The 22,411-nt window shown below is 42.7% G+C and overlaps 1 protein-coding gene across 3 annotated transcripts in view; it reads left to right on the top strand.

The window, feature by feature from the left end:
• The window catches only part of Auts2 (activator of transcription and developmental regulator AUTS2), a 1,041,919-nt gene that overhangs the window by 261,807 nt on the left and 757,701 nt on the right, over window positions 1-22,411 (top strand). For all 3 annotated transcript variants that reach the window (XM_040731598.1, XM_040731595.1, XM_040731596.1), the window contains exon 2: window positions 7,466-7,678. In XM_040731598.1, the coding sequence (XP_040587532.1) occupies window positions 7,466-7,678 (213 nt within the window). The remainder of the gene's footprint in view (window positions 1-7,465; window positions 7,679-22,411) is intronic.

Here is a 22,411-nt window from a genome sequence, read left to right as displayed (position 1 = left end):
CTCTCTCCAGGTGGAAAGTCTGGCTTTGCCCCCAGAGCTATCCCGTGTGCCCTTGTTCCTCTGGCTTGCCCTTGTCTCTTTTTTCGTGTGGCCTCTTTGGTCCTTTGTACATATTCTTGCCCTTAAGCCCTCACTGATGAGATTTTCTGCCCTTGGTCATGCTACTCCCAGCTTGCAGAGAGCTGCTTGTTACAGAGGAGTTAATTTTTTTTTAAGGTTTCCTTTTCGTCATGCTGTATTTCTCAGATTATCTGGAGGGACTGTAATCCAATTTTAGGACTCCTTCAGGGCTGAGAGCCTAAACTGTTTTAAGCAATAGCATCTGGTTGCCAGGGACTCAACCACTCTGAGTGTGTTAAGGGCTAAAGGCAGCCAACTCTCAATTATCTATAGGAATGAGAGACTGCTGGCGCTTTCAGTTCACAGCTCAAAAATCTCACTTAAGCTGATAGATGTATTCTCATCCTGTAACTAAGCTTATGAGAGCTACTTGGTGTCTGCCTTTGTGTCTCTCTTCTCCCTCTTTCACCTCCTGCCTCTGCCTCTTGAGCTCCTCTCTCATGCTCTCTTCACTCCCCCACGATGGTCCCATACCATGAGCCAGTGTCCTTTATTTACTGCCCATGCCCAGTCTTTCCATTGTGTCTCATCTCGTCCATTGCATTGCATGTATGTTTCATTGTCTTTTCAGGTTGCATTCAGCTAATGATGTTGGAATTGGTTATTGTTTCGTTGTTTATGTGCTCTGTAGACACATGAAATCTTTTACCAAAGTAAAAAAGTTTAATTGATTTCTTTGTATTTTGTTTGTTTGTTTGTTTGTTTTGTTTTGTTTTATGAGACAGGGTTTCTCCGTATTGTTTTGGAGGCTGTCCTGGAACTCGCTCCGTAGACCAGGCTGGTCTCGAACTCACAGAGATCCGCCTGCCTCTGCCTTCCCAGTGCTGGGATTAAAGGCGTGTGCCACCAACGCCTGGCTGATTTCTTTGTATTTTGAGTACAAACTTTAATCAGAGAAACATTTTGGAAATGTTTTCGTATAATATCACAACACTTCATGCTTTAATGCTGGTCACATACAGAGTGTGTGTGTGTGTGTGTGTGTGTGTGTGTGTGTGTGTGTGTGTGTGTGTGTGTGTGTAATGGGAGTGGTATGTGCCGAAGAGAGCAGGTGCCTGTGATGGCCGGAAGAGGACTTTGGCTATCCTGGAGTTGGAGTTACAGGTGGCTGCGAACCACCCAGTATGGATTCTAGGGACCAAGCTGGATCCTGTAGATGCGCAGTACACACTCTCAACCAGTGCACAGTTTCTGCAACCTTCAAAATACCTTTTGAAGAACAGAAGTTTTAATTTTCGATTTGTCAATATATTTTTGTGTGGATGATAATTGTGGTACCACAAAAAAAGATATCTTTGCCTAACTTGAGGGTATATGAATTTTTATATGATATTTACCTCAAGAAATTTTCTAATTTTAATTGAGTTTTAAATAATTATATAGAGGCAATTTTTTTCCAATCTGATCAAGGTATGGATTAAAACTATTTGCATGCAGTTAATGCGTTTCACCACCATTTGCTAAAAGGATTATTACTTCCAAGGCTGCAGAGCTGGCTTAGCAGCTAAGAACACTTGCTGCTCTTCCAGGGACCTGAATTTCGTTCCCAGCATCCATGTTGAGTGGGTTACAGCTACCTGTCATTCTAGTTCCATTGGATCCAGTGTCCTCTTTTGGCCTAGCAAGGAACTGTACAAATACAGCATATACTCACACACATACACATAAATTAAAAATTGACAGGCTTCTTTTAGAATCACATTTATGGTGGAGTGTGACAGCAATGCCTTTAATCCCAGCACTTGGGAGGCAAAGGCAGACAGATCCATGTGAGTTCAAGGCCAGCCTGGTCTACAGAGTGAGTTCCAGGACAGCTAAGGCTATTACACAGAGAAATGTTGTCTTGAAAATAGAAACAACAAAAGAATCACACATTGTCTTCTCTTCTATTGATTCATATCTTTAGCCTTATGTACAGCCTTGTAATGCACTTTTGATTAGTGTGAAAGGTGGCAGTGCCTAGTCCTCACCTAACCCCCAGTAAACATAGATTTCTCTCCTGCTGTGATTGAGCAGTTTTGGTTTGGGAATCTTGTTTGGTATTCCCAACAAATGACATAGAGTATATAGCAAATAGCAAGCATATTGATTTGGGGGTTGGGGGAGCTGTGTGCCTGCATGTATGCATGCTGTGTATGCTTATGTATTTGTGTATATGCACATGGTGAATGTGAACATACTTGCATATAGACATGCATGCACATGTATGTGTGGACAAGTGGAGTCCAGAAATTGACAGTAGTGTTTTCCTTATGAATATTTAAAGATACACACACATACGCACACGCACGAACATTTTGCACAGGGTCACATTTAGACATTGAACTCCTGATGCTCCTGTTTCCACCTAGAAAGTATTGAGATTGCATGTGTGTGCCACTACACATGGCTGTGATTAATTTTTAAATACTGTATTGGATATTTAAAGTATTTTTCCGCACATACCCATTCACTAAAACGTGGAGGCCCTGAGCATCTGTTCATCAACTTTATCTGTTTAAAACGCCAAAGTAGAGAGTAATATGAATATATTGATATAGAATTATGAAAGCACTGAACTTCAATAAAAAATCCTTTTCACTTATCACATTAGACCTTTGCAGCTCTTTCACCTAGGGACATTGATGGAATAAATAATTGCCAATGCCATTCAGAAAACAAGAATAGTGTCTCATAATAAACCGACCAAAGACCCACCAGACTAAAATAATGGGAGATACCCATTAATGTCATTTGATGGTGTCTGGAAGAGCATCTCTTCATTTTTTCTCCACTTCTTTGTTCACTGTCCTACTTAGCTATAATTGTCAACTTAACCCAGCATATGGTCACCTGAGAGAAGCTTCTCTTGAGGAATTTCCTAGATCAGATTGCCCTGTGTGCATAATGTGAGAGTTTGTCTTGATTTGTAATTGATTTTAGGTGGGTCAAGGCCCACTTGGGGTAGTTGTGTTTCTAGGCTGAGTAAGGAAGCCACCTAAGCATGAACCTATGATGGAGCCAGCTGACTTTGTTCCTCCATGGTTTACTTTGATTCCATGCCTTGACTTCCCTCAGTGGCGAACTGCAACCTGGAAGTGTAAGCCCAACACCACCCTCCCCCTTGCTTTTTGTCTTGGTGTGTCACAGCAACAGAAAGGAAACTAGCACAGTCCTGGGGATCAAGTATCACAGAGCATGAGTTCTGTTTGAACTCTCCCCTACCCTCCATATGGGCCCACCCACACAGATACACACAGAAACACCTCACAGCCATTCTGCCAGCTATGGACTGTCCTCAGATTAATGTGATTGGAAACATCAGACAGAGAACCTTTCCAAAATCCATTTTCTTCAAGGCAAGCAAATTGTGCCCTTATTTCCCATCATCTCTACTTCATCTGTAATCAGCAAATGGGGCCCCTCAGCCTGCATTGTGTTTCGTGTTGCAATCTTTTAGCCTCCGTGAGTTTTCACAACACTGAACCTTCTCATTTTGAAATTCAGGAGTAGCAGAGGAAGCCTTGGGCAGAAGATTGTAATTTGGGAGAAGGGGAAGTCAAGAAGATCACCTGTTCTGCAGAGGGCTGGCACAGAGGGAAATTGCTTTGCTTCATCAGTGTCTGAGCCTCTGAATGGATGTGCTCCTGTCATCCCGCCCTCCATCTCCAGTGACCTAAAAATCACATAATTTCAAACATTCACGGAACTGATTCCTTTGTGCATGCCTGGTGCACTTACCCCCTCTATTGCCAGCAGATGTGTCTAAATCTTTCTACTTCACAGGCAGGCTTTGGCTGCTGTGTGGGTGTTTGGGAATGAATGAATACTGTTAAGCAGATTTATCAGACTTCTCACTTGCAGCCACCTCCCAGGGATTGCCCCAGGTGGGGCAGATTTGTCTCTGGCTTCTTAGGGTCTTCATCTGAGCCCGAGAATTAAATTATCCTAAAATAGATTAATAGGTGAATGGCATGTCTTTTACACATAAACAGCATCCACTAAAGGAAAATAAAAAGCCTTGAAGGAGGAACCAAGCATGGGGACACTTGGCTGTAATCCCAGCACTTAGGAAATAGAAACAGGAGGATCATGAGCCAGGGTCAGCCTCCGTGGCACAGTAAGTCTCAAGCCAGCCCGGGATAATTGAGACAGTCTTAAGAACAACAAGAACAACAAAATCCTTCAACACTGACACAACATCTGGATGCTTGCTTAGTGGCTACATTGGGATGGCTGTTTTAGAGACATCCAAAGCCTTGGGGATATTAAAGAGGCTAAGAGGTGTTTCCCCCAGATGTATGTGTGCACATCTTTTCTGGGCCATGACTGAATTTCTGAGTTCTCCCATTTCTGCATTCCTGCTCTCCCACTGTAGGCCAGGCATCTCATCATGTCTTCTTCCCCCCCCCCCCGTTTTTTTTCGATTGGCTAAGCGAGGGCAGAGTGTCCCTCTTGAATCTGCTGATTTTCAAGTACCTTGAGTTTACAATAATCCTTCTGCCAAGTGGCATGTTTTCAAGTGGCATGTGCTGCCACCTTTCATTCATTTGCTAAATGCTTCCCTTGCAGAAAGAAAAGTGTAGTCATTTCATAAAAGCACTGCAGGTAATTCTGATGGACTGTCTCCCTCGGCAACTGCTTGCCTAGTCAACTAACGAATTAACAAGCCTTTGAAATTGCTGCTCATTGATCCCAAACTGTTCTTTTGGAATCTGGGCTGCTTGCAACAGTAGTGTCCAGAGTAGCCATGTTTCTTTAAGGGATTTCTTAAATTAATTGCCAATGATGCCTTGATGGTAGGTTGATGTATACACATTAGCCCATGCATGAAGTCATGCAGTTGTTCTGGATATCGATCTGTTTATATTATATTTTATTGATTGATTTATAATCAGCGCTTTTGTGGTTTGTAATCAGCTTTTCTATGTGTATGGCCAGAGGAGGACACTGGGTGTGTGTCATGCTTCATTTACCAGGGTTCTTTAAAGGAATGTCTGTCTCTCTTCTCTCTGTCTTTCTTTCTCTCTCTGTCTCTGATTCTCTCTTTCTCTCTGTGTGTCTCTGTCTCTCTCTCTCTCTCTCTCTCTCATCTATCTGTGCGATTTATTAAAATGGTTTACTGTCTGTGGTCCAGCTAGTTCATCAATGGCTGTCTACTAATGGAAGGTTCAAGAATCCAGTAGTTGTTCAGTCCAGAAAGCTTGATGTCCCAACTGGTTTTCAGTATGTGTTTCCTGAAGAAGTGGGCTCTCTCATGCTCGGGAAGGAATGAATTGCTTGTAGTGTGATGCTTTAGTCTTTTGGTTTTTTGAGGAGCCCTCCACTCAGCTCCCAATAAGTCATACATTTTCCCGTTACAGGTAGGCAGTCAAAGAGCAGGCACTTCCTTCTTCCATGTACTTTACATAGGCTGCCACCAGAAGGCGTGACCCAGATTTAAGGTAGATCTTCCCACCTCAAAATACCCACTTTTAGAATGAATCTCCCCACTTCAAGTGGTTCAGTCAAGAAAAATCCCTCACAGGTATACCCAGCTGCTTGGGTTTTTCCTAGTTGCAGATGTAGTCTTGTTGGCAACCAGGGATAGCCACCACACTTCCTCTTTCCTGCTCCATCCTATTCCCTTGAGGCAGGGTCTCTCATTGAATTTGGAGCTAGTGAATGGATCCTCTTTCATCTGCCCCACCCACAGCACTGGGGTCAGAAGCTGTTGTGTCCCCACACCCAGCTTTCTATATGAGTGCTCGGGAGTAGAATGTAGGTCCTCATGCTTGTATAGCAAGTGATTCATCCCCTCATCCTCCTGTGTTTGGTTCTCTTCTTCATACGGGGCAGTTTTCCTATTTCCTCCGATAATTAATGAAAACTCAAGCAGTTATTTTACTGGACATTTGGTAATCAGCCAGTGAATGTTTATAGATACAATGAACTAATAGTTGCCTGGTTTATTCAAGAGTTTCAGCAAAGGGACTATATAGTCCTAAATTTTATATATGGAAAAGTAGCATCTCAAGTGTCTGAAAGCATAAGCTCCTTATATTATGAAAAAAATTTAAAAGCTGTCAGTTCCTTTTGGCTACATGGACACAGATTCTTTTCCCTCTTGCCCCCACCTTCCATATAGAGAATCACAGTATTAACTGAAGTAAAGGTGATTGTACTGCTGTTTCTAAGACCTTATCAGGTCTCTGGAAAGCTAGTGTTCTGGCATGGGGTCCATTTGCTCTGTGTAACTATTGTGCAGAGTCATGAGATTGCCTTAATATGTTACAGGGAAATAAAATGGATTTGAAAAACATTTTAGCAACATCTCATAAAGATTCACATTTGTATGGAATTGGACATAATTTTCAGTACACTTCTGGAGGCATCTTCAGTATGAATGGAGACTTGATCTCCCAAGACACCCAACGTGTGAGGCAAATTAATCCTTACTTGCTTATTTAAGATAGGGTCTCTTAGAACCCAGGCTGCAACTCACTGTGTAGCTGAGGGTGACCTTGAACTGGTGATCCTCCTGCTTTACCTCCCAAGTGCTAGGATTGCAGACATGCACAATCGCTCCCAGCTTCATGTGGTACTAAGAATGGAACCCAGGTCCTTAGGCATTGTTGGCAAGTGCCCTGTCAGCTGAGCTACACCCACAATGCAATACTCTGCTGGGTAGGTCTTGATATTTTAACTACCTGGATTTGTGTATTTAGGAAGAAAATTTTAACTGCTGGCTGTTTTCCTGTCTTATTCTGAAGCTGTGGAATTACTGGAGACAGTTGTTCAATGTTGTGCTTTTTCTTCTTTCCAGAGGTTATGGTAACACTTGTCTTAAGGTCCTTTCACAGGTTGTCCACTTTGATTCAGATCCAGGCCATACACAGGGCAGTCCTCAGCTCCAGTCCTCCAGTGTGTGTGTCCCCATTTCCTGTCTTTTCTTTATTCCATTACAGCTCCAGTCAGTTCCAAATCTCTGGAGCTGTACTCATACCTGTAATCACAGCCCTAGGAGGGCTAGGAGAGGAGGAGCCCCGGGACTTTGACCAGCCTAGCTGAATAAGCAAACCCTGGACCAATGAGAAACTGTTTCTCTAAAACAAAGAGAGCAATTGGGAAGCACACAAGATTTACCACTGGCTTGTGCACGCACGCATGCATGCACACATGCATTGTACCTTCATCTTCTCACATAAGCATCCACAAGCACAAAGGAATATAATCGACATATGTGTGGTGTTATTTGGGATTCAGGAAATTTGATCAGTATTTCTGTATCCATCCACTCATACTAACCTTATTGAGTCTGTCTTTAGGCTGTCCTTAGTACCCATGTAACCACCACTTCCTTTTGTCTCGTTCTTCCTTTCTGCAGAAAGATGTAGCAGTTAAGCCTCAGGAACGAGTAGAGAAGCGGCAGACACCCCTGACCAAGAAGAAACGAGAAGCTCTTACCAATGGCTTGTCTTTTCACTCCAAGAAGAGCCGGCTCAGCCACTCGCACCACTACAGTTCGGATCGAGAAAATGACCGCAACCTCTGCCAGCATCTTGGAAAGAGAAAGAAGTTGCCTAAGGGACTCAGACAGGTGAGCAAGCCTGGTTCATTCTTTGCTAGCACCTTCTCTTCCCTCCTGCGTTTTAAATGGGGGACAGTTGCTGTAATATTGTGATGTGGTAATGGTTTTGGAAAGTTGAATGCTTGACTCTACATGATAGGGTCACACTCTAGGTGTGTTATCTGTATTTGACTGCCACTGCACCACTGTCACTGTCATTTCAATGTTTGCTACTCATCGGAGCTCCATGTAGTACTGCTGGTGCACAGAGCTGGCCCTATGGTGGAGATGGCCTGGTTCCTATAGAGATCTGTATGGTGAATTCAGATAGCTTGGGGAAATCACTCATAGCCCTTATACACATCCCAGGGTTCTGGTGTGCTAAAAACGGTGGTCTGCGTGTGCACAGGGTCTCATGTAAAATTTATACTGTGCCATTTGGGAGGGCGGTGGCACTGCAGTGTGCCCACCTCTGTGCCACCATTGCTCTGCACAACCATGGGACTCAGGATGGGCATTGTAGTTGTTTGAACAGAAGTTTTGGTGTGGGGGTGGTCTATGGCCTGCGAATAATTAGCTTACAGTGACCCACAAACAAATAACAGTGCTTTGCATTTGGGGAGCCTTTCTGCCTGTGGGAATCCCTATGTGGAATTGATTGATACTGGGAAACAAAGGTGTCCAGAGCAATTTCCCTTCACACTATTGCTTTTGTGCTTGTAGAGTTACTTGCGTCCTGTGTGCGTTTCGTTTGTTTTTGGAGACACCATTGTGTGAGATTGACTGTCACTTCAAAGGAGTAGAGACGGGAGTTGTTGTAGTTGAAAGAACAGGTGCTGCATAGGCCGTTTCTAGTCTGCAGAGATTTCTCTGCAGAGTGTGAGATCTGAGATCACAGAAAATGGTAGTTCTAAAACCTTACAGATCATCACCACCATATCATGCACTGCACTAAACACAAATCCCCAGCCTCTGCCTGTGACCTAATGCTGTCCTTACTGTAAGAAGCTTACAGCTTGACCATGGTCAAGCTGGCTTGGAAATCACTTGTGTAAAACTTCAGAAGTGTGTTCGGAGCGATGACGTTCAGTTAGTGCTTTGGAAAGCTAAAAAGCCCTAAGGGGATAGATAGAGTGGGCTGCTTGGTGTCATGAAAAAAATGAAGGATATGTCTGTGTAGAGACATGGAGAGTGATGGGTGTCAGCGAGAACGCAGAAGGCCTGCATTGGAATGTCCTCAGACGTGACCCAAGGCACCCCCAAACTCACTTGCCAGCAGTGTTATTAACATTGATCTGTACTTACACCATCTGCTACCGGTAGGCCTTCAGTGTATGGCACAGCTAGCAAGTCAGGCAGTAACCCTGCCTCATGGTTACTTACCATGTGTACTTTAGAGAGATGGAAGCTGGGCCTGAAAGAGATGAAGCAGCTCATCAGAGAACACCTTGCCATGTGGGATTTAGACACGAACTTTCTAGCCCCATTTCCTCTGTATTATGTTCCCTTTGTTTGATGTAAGGGTTGGACATAGAAGAAAACCGCAGACCATACAATGGAGAGAGGATGGCCTATAAACACTTCTAGAAACAACATGGTCAAACAACACATTTGATCTTGGAAGCTGCTGCCTGTGAAGCCATAAGATAAAGCAGGATAATCTATGTTCACAGCAGCTGTACAGAGTTGGAAAGCTAGATAGTAACAGAAATTAAATGGTGATTGTGTGTGTGTGTGTGTGTGTGTGTGAAGGAGGGAAGACTAGGATCCACTCTGAAATTTGTGTTCCTAATTTCTATTAAAATAAAATAATAATCACCCGTGGAGAGAGGCTGCAATATTGCTACCTCTATCCCAGACCCTCTTGCCTTCCCAACATGATACAGGACTGCTTCTTACCCTGTCAGGCTAGACCACTTTACTTCCATGTAGAGGCCAAGTGGTATGTCTTCCATGCTGACCTTTATCTAGTTTTTCTTTTCTTGGTTATAAAGTTCTCCTTGTGATTTTTGTGAAACCTGGGATTTCAGAGTTTATTTCTGAAAGCATAAGTGATCTTGACAGAAGACTTGAGGTCATGTGTCTGGATTTGGCTGAGTTTTTGTCTTAATGGCCAAGTGATACTTTTGGCACTCATAATATTTGAAGTCAAAGCCTTTGTTGTTTTATGTTTGACGTGTATTTACTTGCTCTGCAAATAAAAAAGAAAGAATCCTACCTTTCACCTGTAATTCTGAAGAATTATATGTCCTTTCTTGATGCCTGAATGTACTAGCTTGAATGTACTAGTTTGTCACTAATTCTGTTTATATTAAGAGAAAGTAGAGTTGATAACTAAGTAAGAGCATAATACTTGGTAATAATCTTAGCATGATACTTGTTATTGGTAAATAATCTCTGATGCTGCCTTCCTGGAAAATGAAATTTTTGAAGTAGGTTTCTTAAGATATTTCTTCTGAGCCTTGTGATTAATTAAATTTACCAATAATATAATCAATAGAGTGTCAGAGATTTGTGAAGGAAGAACATAATGGGCCGATGGAAGGCAACTATTTGTAGTGTATGTGTATATTAGAGTAATGGCTCAATGTAGATATTTAAATGACAGGGAGAAACATTTGTAGGGTAAATTATCATCTCTTGTGTAAGCACTGACTGGTAAAAGGTGAGAGACACTATGTTTATTCTAGGAGTAGATGGAGGTCATTGACATAGCTCAACAGCTATAGGCCCTTGCTGCCAACCCCAGTGACTCACATTTAATCCTTGAGACTCAACATGGTAGAAGGAAAAGAACCAACTCCAGCAAGTACACACGCTAACATACGAGCCACACACACACACACACACACACACACACACACACACACGTAATTAAAAGGATTGCTTTTGTATTGTGCCAGGCCAGTACATATCACAGTCCCTTTTTCTGTCTTTGACTCCTAGCAGGTAGAGTAACTGAATCTGACTGTCTCAGCTGGAAGGGGTCTTCTGAGTGAGCCTTGAGGAGAGTTTTTAAATTAATAGATTGTCCTTTAGTGCCTCTGGCTGAGGGAGTTACCGTCTGAAGACTTACAGATGACAATGGACATGAGAAGAGAGGAGCTGGTCTTCCTTCTTGACATGTGGAAAGTGAATTAACTTTGCATTCTATTAGGGTGGTACTTCCTGAGCAGGCAACTTAATACATGGCTTTCCTGTAATTATGGAAGACATTACTCTTTAGTAGAGAAGAAATAATAGGATTTTTTTGTCTTGAGAGTCTGTTGAAGGCAACTAATCTTTTCACTCTTAGAGTGCAATTATATACTTTTAAGAGAGAAGGGGAAAAAGGTGTAGTTCTAAAACCAAATTGCTTTTCCTTCCCTTGTCTGATTATAAAACCACAGCTCCTATGATATGTTTCCATTCTGTCACAAGAAAGTGTTTTAATTGGCACTTAGCTTATTTGCTGGATTATGTTTTAAAGGAGAAATATCTTAGAAGAGAGCTGATCAGAAGCTGCCTTGCCAAATGATTACGGATTTGAACAACCCTGTCCCCAGTTCTCAAATGAGCCGAAAAATGAATCTGATCAAAGGAGTAAATTGCTGTGACACAAAATAGTGAATGTCTCTGTGACCTGCTGTTTTGAAAACTTTCTACCTGGGAAAACAAGAGCAGTGTCTACTTTAATCCTCCAAAGTCAAATTCCACCAAAGTTCACCCTAGGTAACTAGTGACTTTATTAGGTTTATTTACAGAGCTGGGTGAAGGGTTCCTTACAGTAGTGTTGATGACCCGAAAGCAGCAACACTGAAAAGTCTTCACTTAGGATAGATGATGGTTTATCTATGCCCATGTAGATGGAGTTTCCTCAGTTAGCCTTTGCCAGCATGTATGAACCAGTACCTCCGCAAACCTAGAGACTACGCATAAAGGGGCAGAATTGCATACAACTATGGCCGTACATTGTCTGAATTCTCAGGTGATGTCCCATTGATCCTCCTTAGTTCTTCCCTTTATGAAGAAATGTTAGTAGTTTACAGGCCATATCATGGTGTACAAACAGGCATAGCCAATCTCATGGAGATTGTGGTGACTTGGTTTGCGGCTAGGACATTATAATACTTGTCTTAGATGATATTTCTTCTTTGTAGAGCTGTTGAGTACTTATGGTATGAGCATTCATTAGAAGTGATACCTTTTGTGATGACACAGGTGATGTGTTTTGTCTTGAGGGAATATGGAGAGTAAACAGTACCTCACCATAGAACCTTCCTTCTTTTATTGGGAAACTATGTCACACTGTAGCCACCAAGCAGTACAAAGCTGTGTGTTTCCTAACCCTCTAGCCAAATTATGACATCTCACAGAGCATTTGGGAAAAACTTTACCCTTTCATGAGCATTGAGGAAAATTTGATTTTCTGTATTATATATGTCTTAACTTCTAGACTATAGAAAGTTCTGCTTTCATATTTAGTATGCTGTAGCTTAAAAGCACAGAGAAGACAAAAATGTTTTTAAAATGATATAGTCATGATGAAACATTGATGAGAATTGGGAGAACTCCGAGTTAGCTTCAATTGGAGTTCTAAATCTGTGGTTAATCACTTTGTCCTTTCAAATATGAACTGTGCTGGAAGAAGTAGTCTAAAGCATGGAAGAGGCCATCATTTGGTTATATGAATATGTGCATGCATCAGTGCGTGCATGTGTGATGCATACGGGTATGCACAGATACATGCATTTATAGCTGCAAGTATATGTAGAGGCCAGAGGACAACTTCAGGTATCATTCCTCAGGAAAGACTGTTGTCTTTTCTCTTTGAGACAGGATATTTCTGGCTAGGAGCTTGCTAATTCAGCTAGACTGGCTGTAATAGGGGTGATGGAGGTTGTTGTCAAGGCAGTTGTGTTCCCTGGCATGAACAAAAATTGAATGATGAGGAGAGACAGAAGATCAAACCATGGATAAAGGAAAACTAACAGATTTATCCTTTGGGGATGGGAGAAGCCTAAGGTTGGAAGCCCATTAAACATAAGACGCCCTGAGTGGTCTATAAGGCCCCTGAGCCCTGCTTTGTCATAGTGTCCTGTCTTAGCTACCCATCCTATGCCTTTTTGACATTTCTCATAGAAGCATCTTTTGGGAACATTGAACTGCAGTCTCAGGGCATCTGCCTAGTTTTCCTCACATACCTATGTTCCTGGTTATTCTGGTTTATCCATCTACTATCAGAGTTTATTACACTGGGAGGGGAATAACCTCTATAGCTGCCTCTTGAGGTGGCAGGGGCATGGGATCTAGACAGTGTGTGTCTAAGAGAGAGGTGACTCTTATGAGGTGGTTTCCTGTGTCAAGTTCAGGGTACTGTGACAGAATTCGTGCAGGCAGTGCATCTGGAGCCCCATCTGCAGGCCCTTCTGTGGAGGCAGAGCGGCAGTAGTACTAGAGAAGTGTCAGAGGCTACCTTAGCATAGCCAGAATCTGCCTTCCTTTCCCAAGAAAGTCCACTGTAGTAATAGCCAATCCAAGGCTGATCCCAAGAGTGATGAACTCAAGACCTCTTTTTAGGCACTTGAGCCCTGTTGAAGTTTAAATAGTCAATGTGAGATCTCACCCAGGCATCTTCTAGTGAGGGAGAGAAGGAATCCAAGCATCATTTGAAAACATTGGTGGGCCTGTCTCTCTTTGCTGCAGGTAGACACTGCTATGTTGGAATTGAGGCAAGTTCATGATATTCTGTGTCTGGGAAGCATTTTTGCCATGTCACAAAGGAAAATCATTTAATGAGAATTAGTTGTCAGAATAATCTTTCATATCTTATTGTCTAATATCTAGGGAGGATCCTTTAAACTGTTAAAGAAACACCAAACATTTTATTCCTTAATCATACTTTTTGCCAACTATTTAAAACACACAGGTATCCAGCATTAATCACATTTTTTTTATTGTGGAGGTCACTTCAGGATCTGGTCCAAACGATCATACTGGGGTTGACAGGAACCTCTATCTCCTTTAGTCTCCCTTTTAGCAGTTGTTCTTTCTATGTGAGGAAATTCAAAGGCCTCACTTGACCATGGCTGGAATTCATGGAGGGAAACTTTTTTCTGTATTCACCCTCCTCTTTGTAGACTGGACACTGGTGAGAGCTCTCCAGGTAGGGTCTCCATGACCTTTCTGAACAAGAGAACAGATGAGTCTCCACTGTTACAGTACATTTTGAGAGATGTTCCATAGTCTCCTATGACCAACGTGACTTTGGAGGACCAGGGGAAGATATTGTCCCTTTTAATCGTGGTGATCATCTTAGTATAGCTTCTAAATATGGTTCCTGAAAATCAGAGGGTTAGGTGTACCAGTGTGGTACTCAACTACTGTGTAATATTTAAATAAAACTTGGGCAAAAACCAACCAATTAAAAATCCCTCTTCGTAATTACGATGGTGAGTAGACCAGTATCTCTTCTGATTTGAGAGATTTTTCATTGGGGCATTGAACTGCGACCTTTAACATACCTTACTCAGACATCTGTAACTTGGTTAAGCTTTCCAGCCTTCTTTTTCAAATTCCTGATAATCATACAATCATCTTATGATATATAGTAACATTAAAAGATCCATAGTCAGTGAGCCCAGCCTTGATGATCTTTTGCAAGCTGGTACAAATGATGTCATGGCAGTTGTTTGTCTTGGGATATAGTGTTGTGTAGCACCACCTTAAAGAAATTTGAATCCAAATTGTACACATTGTAAGTTAATACATACTGTGAAACCGGTGGGACTTGGAAATTTCTGGTAGCCTGGTATCTCCTTTTAGGTAGGAGCCTCCCCCCCCCCCATGAAAAAAAATACTACAACAGAATTAAACATGGTAGAATGTTTGTTAGACATTGCAAACATATGACCCGATTCTAAGAGCAGGGGTTGATGATGGTACCTGTCTTTACAATCAGAGATGTTATTAAAGGTATCCAAGGCGTTTGCATTAGCTCTATGTGCAGGCATTCCATGTTGGCCTCACCTGGAGAGAAGGGTAGTGTTGGTGCAGCAAGGCCAGGTGAATGAGCCCTCTGATGTATTTCCTCCCCTGCTGGTGGAGCAGCATGTCCAGTTAGTGCCTTTTCCTTCTGGGACTGCTACCCCAGGTTTGTCCATTATTTTAGTATGACTAACACTGTCTCGGGAGCACTCTGTGATATTAGTTATTGTAGAAATCATTTTACAAAGGAAACTTATAATGGAAAACTTAGATTAAACAAATCTAGCGCAAGCCACATTTCTGAAGACCTGCTAATTAGTTTTGAGTGGAAAATCTAGGCCAAAACCCACACAGGTATTTATCCAGCATGACTGCAGAGCCAACAGAAGTCTGGAAACAGGAGTGTTTGAAACAGGGATGTAATTTGGGATTGAAGTTTCATAATGAAAGGACATATGAACTTTGCTGTGTGCTCTTTCATAAATTTGCTGTAATAGCTAAGTGCCTGGAGGTACCTGGAGCGACTGTTAAGAAATATGAGCTGCAGTCAAACCATTTTAACTCATGCTTCAGAATCTCATTTAAAACGTTAATTGGGATTTCATTTGCTTTTCAAAAGTCAGGGAATGAGCTCTCTGGCTAAGGAAGCAGGTAAGCTATTTGCGGATCTTCACCTCCAGGTCCAGTCCTCCAGTTTCCTTGCCAGCTATGCAACGGAAGACCTGCTGCAGCCTCCCTTCCCCTTCTCCAGTGGGTCACACAGATCTTCCTCTCCAAACCTCCCTCCTCCTCATTGCTTTTTCTCAGCTCCTGGCTCCTGCCTCCTGGCTCCTGCCTCCTGGCTCCTGCCTCCTGGCTCCAGCTCTAGGCTCCAAGGCAGCTCCAGGCAGCTCTGGCCGGGGAAACAAGTAGGCTTACTGCATAACTTGACCTCTCCCCTCAGCTGCTGAGATACACACACACCCTGTCTCCATCTCCAGTGGACCACACAGATTTCCCCATGCAAACACCACCCCTTTGCTTTGTCCCAAGCCCCCAGTTCCAGCAGGTACTCTCTGGGAACCCACAGACCACCCTGACCAGAAGCAGCTAAGCTAAGGGAAGGTATTCATCTCTCCCTGTGTTCCTCCTAGTCTAAATCCCAGTCTCATCTCGAGATCTTTAGCAAGCCTTGTGCTGTGGCCTCTCCTCACTCTCTGTCCAATTCCCAGAGGACTAACTAAGCCTACCTTGTTGGAACACCTGGCTTTCCTCTTCCTGTGAATTCCCTCCTCCAGTCCTTCCCATTACTAAGTGTCTGTTCCCAATAACACAAACACTCAGTGTTCATCTGCTTTTCTAGAATGCCCAGAGGCCACACCCATCAGGACTCCATAAGAATTCCTTACCGGACAACACAAGTACTACACTTTCCTAAGAACCAGAGATGAAACAGAAGCCAAGGGACAAAACACCCACCAGGCAAACACAAGACCAAATGTCAGCATCTAGAATTACAATTTTCAGTACCAGATGCCTATACATCAGTGTAAAAATGTAATCAATAGCAGTCAGGACAATATGTCTATTGTAGAGTCTAGCAACCCCATCATAGGTGTCACTTACATAGGTGAAGCACATGAAAAAGACCTTAAAATACAGTCTTTATAGAGCCTTAAAGAGAAAATGACTGAATCCCTTGAAGAAATGTACAAAAATACAAACAGTGGAAGAAAATGAAACTGTTTAAGACTCGGAAGTGGAAATTAAGTCAATAAAGAAAAGTCAAACTAAGGATATCTGAACATCAAAAATTTTGGAGCTTGAACAGGTGGTTGGGTAGGGTTCAATATAACACCTCTGGTTTAAAAACTGCATTTTGTTTCAGTGGGTAAAGTTACATATTGTTCTGCTCTTTTGGAGGAAATAAATTTAGTCCCCAACACCTTTGTTAGGCCACTCACAATTCTCTGATACTTCAGCTCCTGTGAATCCAATGCCTCTGACTGTGAGAGCACCTGCAGCCAAATGCACAGAGAGAGAGAGAGAGAGAGAGAGAGAGAGAGAGAGAGAGAGAGAGAGAGAGAGAGAATGCGTCCCTCTGTCAGTTTAGCAGTTGCACATGAATCTACTGATATTTTAATTGTCTGTCACCCCACCAGCCACTCAGTTCTTGGCCTGGTGACAGAGCTTCTGGGGGCAGCTCTATTGCAGCTGTTATAGTAGATTTAAGTTAAGTCTGTAACATCATGTTTATCAGTAAGACTCAGAAGTCAAAAGGGTGGGGTGAAAACCTGCTAGCTCAGAGAGGTAGAGTGACAACTAGCTGATCCTGCTTTTTGGCAGTAGACACTGCCAGAGATATGTTTCTCCCCTAGTCCCAGGACCAAGAAGGCTCAAACTCTAGTCCTGTGCATCTTCAATATCCAAATTGCAGACTTCTCTATGCCTAATTCCAGTCAGCTCATCACTTATTTTGCTCCCTTATTCAAGGTGTAATGTTACTGGACATTCTCAGGAGTGTCAGAGTGCAGTAAAAATATCCCACAACACGTGCAGATGTGCAATTAAAAAATGAAAATATAATTTAAAACTGCTTTGGGGGACCTGTTGAGTTGTACATTTTTCCCTCTTTGGAGGACACCATTTCATTTACCTGTAGCCTATTTGCAGCTACAGAACATGAAGTAGTCCTCTAATTTTTGCTCACAGCAATTCCATCCCTACACAAGTCTGTACATGACAGGTATGAGTGGGTTGTGGGTGGATGACCGTAATTTACAGTGGCGTTGGTGGGGATCCAAGCAGATGGCTGTGATAGCCACGTGCTGCGAGATTCCCGTGGGAGTTGATGGCAGTGACAGTGACTCTCAATGTGCTATTTACAGTTTGGGTTTGCAGTCTTTCAGTGACATCTGAATGCTCTTTAGCAACTGCTTTCATTACTGCCTTTCGAGGAGCTGCTAATTGAAAATGAAATAGTGGGTGGGCTTTGGGACAGGCAGGCAGGGACAAGTCCATGTCGTAAATGGTGGTTGAGAAGTGTTGGGTATCTCTATACCAAATCTGTGGACCTTTGTAGAAACATAAGAAGTGAGAGTTGCATCTGGAGATTCTGCACACTCTATCACTTCCTGCCCAAAAAATCATTTGTACTTCTGTGGGCCTGGAAAGGACCCTGACTGAGTGCTGGTTATTCTTTGCTCTCTTCTTGTGGCTAAATGTGTGCATCTGTGTTATGTCAGGTCTCCTGACATCTTGTGATAGTCTCATGAGCTTACCATGGGACATCCTCTGTTTTCTTCTTTTCCCCGTTGGTACAGTTACTCCATTGTTGTGATTGATTCCATGATCTCTTTTGTGTAGGTGTGTGGTGGGGTTCTGGAGTGTCCAAGTGTATGTGGTGCATGTTCATATGGAGACCAGAGTACATCCTTTGATGACATTCCTCAAGTGCTATCCACCTTACTTAGAGGCCCCACCTCTTACTGCTTGAATGAGTAGAAAACCCCAGGGATCCCCCTGTGTCTGCCTCCCCCACACTGGGATCACAAGCATGCACCATCATTCCTGGAATTTTTATGTGGGTTCTGGGGATCAAACTTAGGTCCTTGTGCTTTTATATGTCAGCCAGGGAGCCACCTTCTCAACCCCTGATTGCCTGATCTCTTGACCTTTGGGATTTACTGTGTCTTCTGGTTTTTGTGTGTAGCTTTTGTACCTGTAAATTGTTTCCCTTGATAAAGCTCTGTTGAAAGGAGGCATGGTATCTAGAATAATGAGAGGAGAAGGTGATGTTAGTTTGATTGGACTTTGGGGGCAGATGATGATCTTGGTTCAACACAGGATTGTGTTGTGTCTTTTATCTTCAGAGCTGCTAGCTGGTACATCAGCAGTGCTACTGAAAGTGTCGTTCTCCTAAGTGTGTATGTGTGGAATTGTTGTAATTTTGCATGGAGAATTCTTGTGTTGAGAAAGGAATGATCTCAAGCTTGGAGATGTTGTTAGCTTTCTTTTTAATTAAATACGAAGATGGATATAATTATCATTCTATTCTTTCTGTTTATCACTCGACCATTTCAGTATCTATTATTAGGGACAGAACTGTTCTGAATCGCATGCCTTGTTTGACTGGAGAGCTTTTGCTCCTTCTCAACCCCTCCAAGACATACCCTTTTCTATGTACTTAACCTTCAGTCCTGGTAGACCTGTTTTTCTCTAGGAACCCAACTGTTTTAATGCATCTGGACTACTGCTGGGTCCTCATGATGTTGCAGCAGTGGTTCTGGCAGTCTAAGTAAAGGCCCTACAGATCTTGCCTGTGACACAAGAGCTGATTATGTGCCAGGTTAGACCACAGTTCTTGGCTGGAGCTCGGGTGCTTTTCCTGTCTGGTAGTGTGCACATTTACACACAGAAGCAGGAACTAAAGGAGCTCCTAGGTGCTGCGCCAACCTGATATCTTCCTGTAGGCCCGAAGAGTCGTGCCACGTGGCCACTGGGTCGTTTCTCCTGCACTCATTGATCACGGCTGTGCAGAAGCTGCCACTTTCCCCGAGCTTCTGCCTGCAGTGATGCTGATGGAGAGGGTCATTTCATAATCACTGTCTGCACCTGCGTTTTGCTCAGGAAATGCTGGTGTCATGCATCTTGAAAACATGCAGCACAAAGCTGGACAGGTCCCAATTACCAGGATGATTCCAAAGGGCTGAGACTGGCTGCAATTAGATTGAGAAGCAATTAGCTGTCTTGTCTGCATGGGGAATGTGCAGAGTCATGCTTCTTTTACAGGGTGGTCTTCAGACCACCTGTATCGGAGCTCGTCCCATGCATCTCAGCTGCTATCCCTGGAGGTGACTCCCTGCAGGTGCTGCCAGAGTCAGCCATTTAACTTTAGTTGGAGCCAGCAGCATGACTTAGTGGATAAAGGCACTTGCTGCCCGTCCTGAGGATTTGAGTTCTATTCCCCAAATCTATGTGAAAAACAGAACAGTATCAACTCTTTCCAGATGTCCTCTGACCTTCACAGTAGCACAATGGCACATGTATATACATCTCCTGCCCCCCTCTGCTGAAACAATTTGGGGGGCTTCATTTTGTGGGTGAATGCTTGTGTATGTGTATGCATATGTGTGGATAGGCATGTAGAGGCCAGAGAGCAAAAGTGTTGTTCCTCAGGCTACCACCCCAGGCATTATTTGTTTTCTTAATTATAAAATAGGAAACTTTTGAGAAATCTTAAATTTCTAAGAGACACCTGTGCAAAATTAATTTTGTCAATAACATATTATTCTTGTTCGGTACATTTATATACTGAGCTCTCTTCTACCACATTGTTAACCAGAAAGAAGTGCCTTTGCCCCCATTCTAGAGACACATCGTCCCTCACCTTGTGGTTTCCAGTGGCTGTTTTTCTTAAGAGTTTATTGGAATGATGCCAGAAGAAAGGAGCTTCAGACGTGTCTCTGTGCCCATCAACTTCCTCAAGTGAAAGAGCAATAAGTGTATCAGAGCTCTTTTCCTTGTCTATTTATAGATAAGGGTGCTGAGCCTTTAAAGCCTACAGCTTTAGGGGCTGGCGTGATGGCACAGTGTTTTAGAATGTTTGCAGAGTACCTGAGTTTGTTTCCCAGCACCCATATCAACCAGCCCGCAACCTCCTGTGATTTTTAGCTACAGGGAGTTCTGACGTCATCATTTGTCCTCACACGTGACATGTAGACACTTAGTCAGGAATAAAAGTCAATCTTAAAGTTGATAACTTTAATTTACATCCCTTCTTAGATTTAAAAATCTGCCACTATTTGGGTGGTTTCATGACAGGGACTGATTGATTTTCTTTATAATCCAGAAAGTCTCAGCTTAGGAAAATATTAAACTTGAATTTCTGGTTTATGTTCTGCAAATTATAAAGGAAATAGTTGGCCGTCTTGTACACTTATTACTTAACAGTGGCTTGTGGCGTGTCAGCAGCAGATAGCTCGTGTTTCCCATACAGTATTAGGAGGCTGGAAATGTTCTTCCCCTCATGATGAACAGTTGCTACTGAAATTGTCACCCCACACGAGAAAGGGTATTAATGATGACTTTTGACCTTAGAAAAAATGCAGCAATCAGGTAGAGCGGTAAAGCCTCTGACTTAAGTGAAATATAATGCTGGGTAATGGGCCTGCTGTGCTTTGATGGAATAGTGAGTGGCGTTTTTTGAACCTGCATCTTCCCTCTTGCATAATGTATTATCACCTGGCTCCTACCTCCCTGTAATGAAAACTCCACGTCTCTGTTTCTTTAGTAGGACACAGTTATGTGAAGGGTGGTATTGTGGAATGCCGACCTCTGAGCATAATGACCATTACCGCCTTTACTCATAAGATACCCTGGAGGTTGGGTCTCTGGACATTCCCAAATAGTAAGAATGGGTAGTCCAGGGTCATTAGACCCCTACCTGAGATTCTAGCCACTTCCTGGACCATTTGCACATGATTTTGGTAGAGTATATTGAGGCTAGAAGGTTAACGGAAGAAATGATTCTGTGAAGCCATGGGAAGTTGCCATCCATTTTGGAGTGAACTGTTTGATGATGTGGTTGTTAATGGGTCCCCATGCTCCTGTAACCCCAAATGAACTCAATGGCTAGCTAAAGCTAGAGTTGGCTGGAATCATGTTCTTTCAGCCTGTCCCTGATACCCTGTCTTAGGTGAGTAGACTGTTGTCCACTTCTCCGTTGGACAAGTCATACAGATGTTGTGGACTGTTGACGTGGAATGTGAGGACCCCCCATAGCTCTCCTTGTGCTGTGGAGCTGCTGGGTTTAGACAGGTGATTTCTGCAGTTCTTGACTTGTGGTATCTGCAGACCCCCCACACTCTTTACTATTCTGTTCTTCCTGCCCACCCTCCTCTCTGGAGTACCTCTTGAGTTAGCCACGGTGACACTGAGATCAGCTTTCTCATTTTTAAAAAAAATTTTTTGAGACAGGGTTTCTTTATATAGTCCTGGGTGTCCTAGAACTCTCAGTAGACCAGGCTGGCCTTGAAACAGTTCCCAAGTTTTATCTCTAGGTGGTTTTTTTTTCTGCCTGTTCATGTTGGTTCTTTCTGTGTAGCTTTTTTTTAACCTGTAAATTAAGTTTTTTGTTTCCCTTTTAAGAGATGTACAAACACATAAAGGTTATATGTATTAATGGGATACCTGTGTTTGACATCAGTATACATTGCACAATTTTAAATCAGGAGAAGCATGAATGGTTCTTTAAACACTTTTCATTTTTATAGTTAAAAACAATTTTCCAAATTGTGTTACATCTTGTTTCATACTTGTGTGCATACATATGGGGAGTATGTATGCATGTGCCTTCTAATACATGTGTTGATCTAGGGATACTTCTGAGAATTGTTTCTCTCTCTCTTTGATGTGGAGACCAGGGATCAAACTCAGGTTTTCAGTTGTGGCCTCAGCTACCAATTTACCAACCCATGGAAAACTTTTCTTTTTATGGTATACATGGCATAATATTTAAATTAAGATTAAGCATGCTTGTTTTCTGAAGCTTTTATCATTCTTTAATGGTTGCGATGTTCAAAATCGTTCCTTTTTGAAGCAGATTCTATAGACCTGGTATCCGTCGTGATTGCTCTGTGCATTGGTACCAAGAGCTTCTTGCTATACCTCTAAATCATTTCTCAGTCTTTTCCATCCATCTCTGGCAACCATCCTTGTGATATAAAATTCTGTGCAGTTGAATTACTTTTGGATTCAGCACAAGCGAGGCCATGTGCTCCTTCCCCAGGCTTGACCTGTTTCACCTGGTGTACAGCC

Source organism: Mesocricetus auratus, unplaced genomic scaffold (assembly GCF_017639785.1).
Source record: "Mesocricetus auratus isolate SY011 unplaced genomic scaffold, BCM_Maur_2.0 Super-Scaffold_100025, whole genome shotgun sequence".
NCBI lineage: Eukaryota > Metazoa > Chordata > Mammalia > Rodentia > Cricetidae > Mesocricetus > Mesocricetus auratus.
Note: the sequence above shows the minus strand (reverse complement) of the source record. Positions and strands in the feature narration are given on the sequence as shown.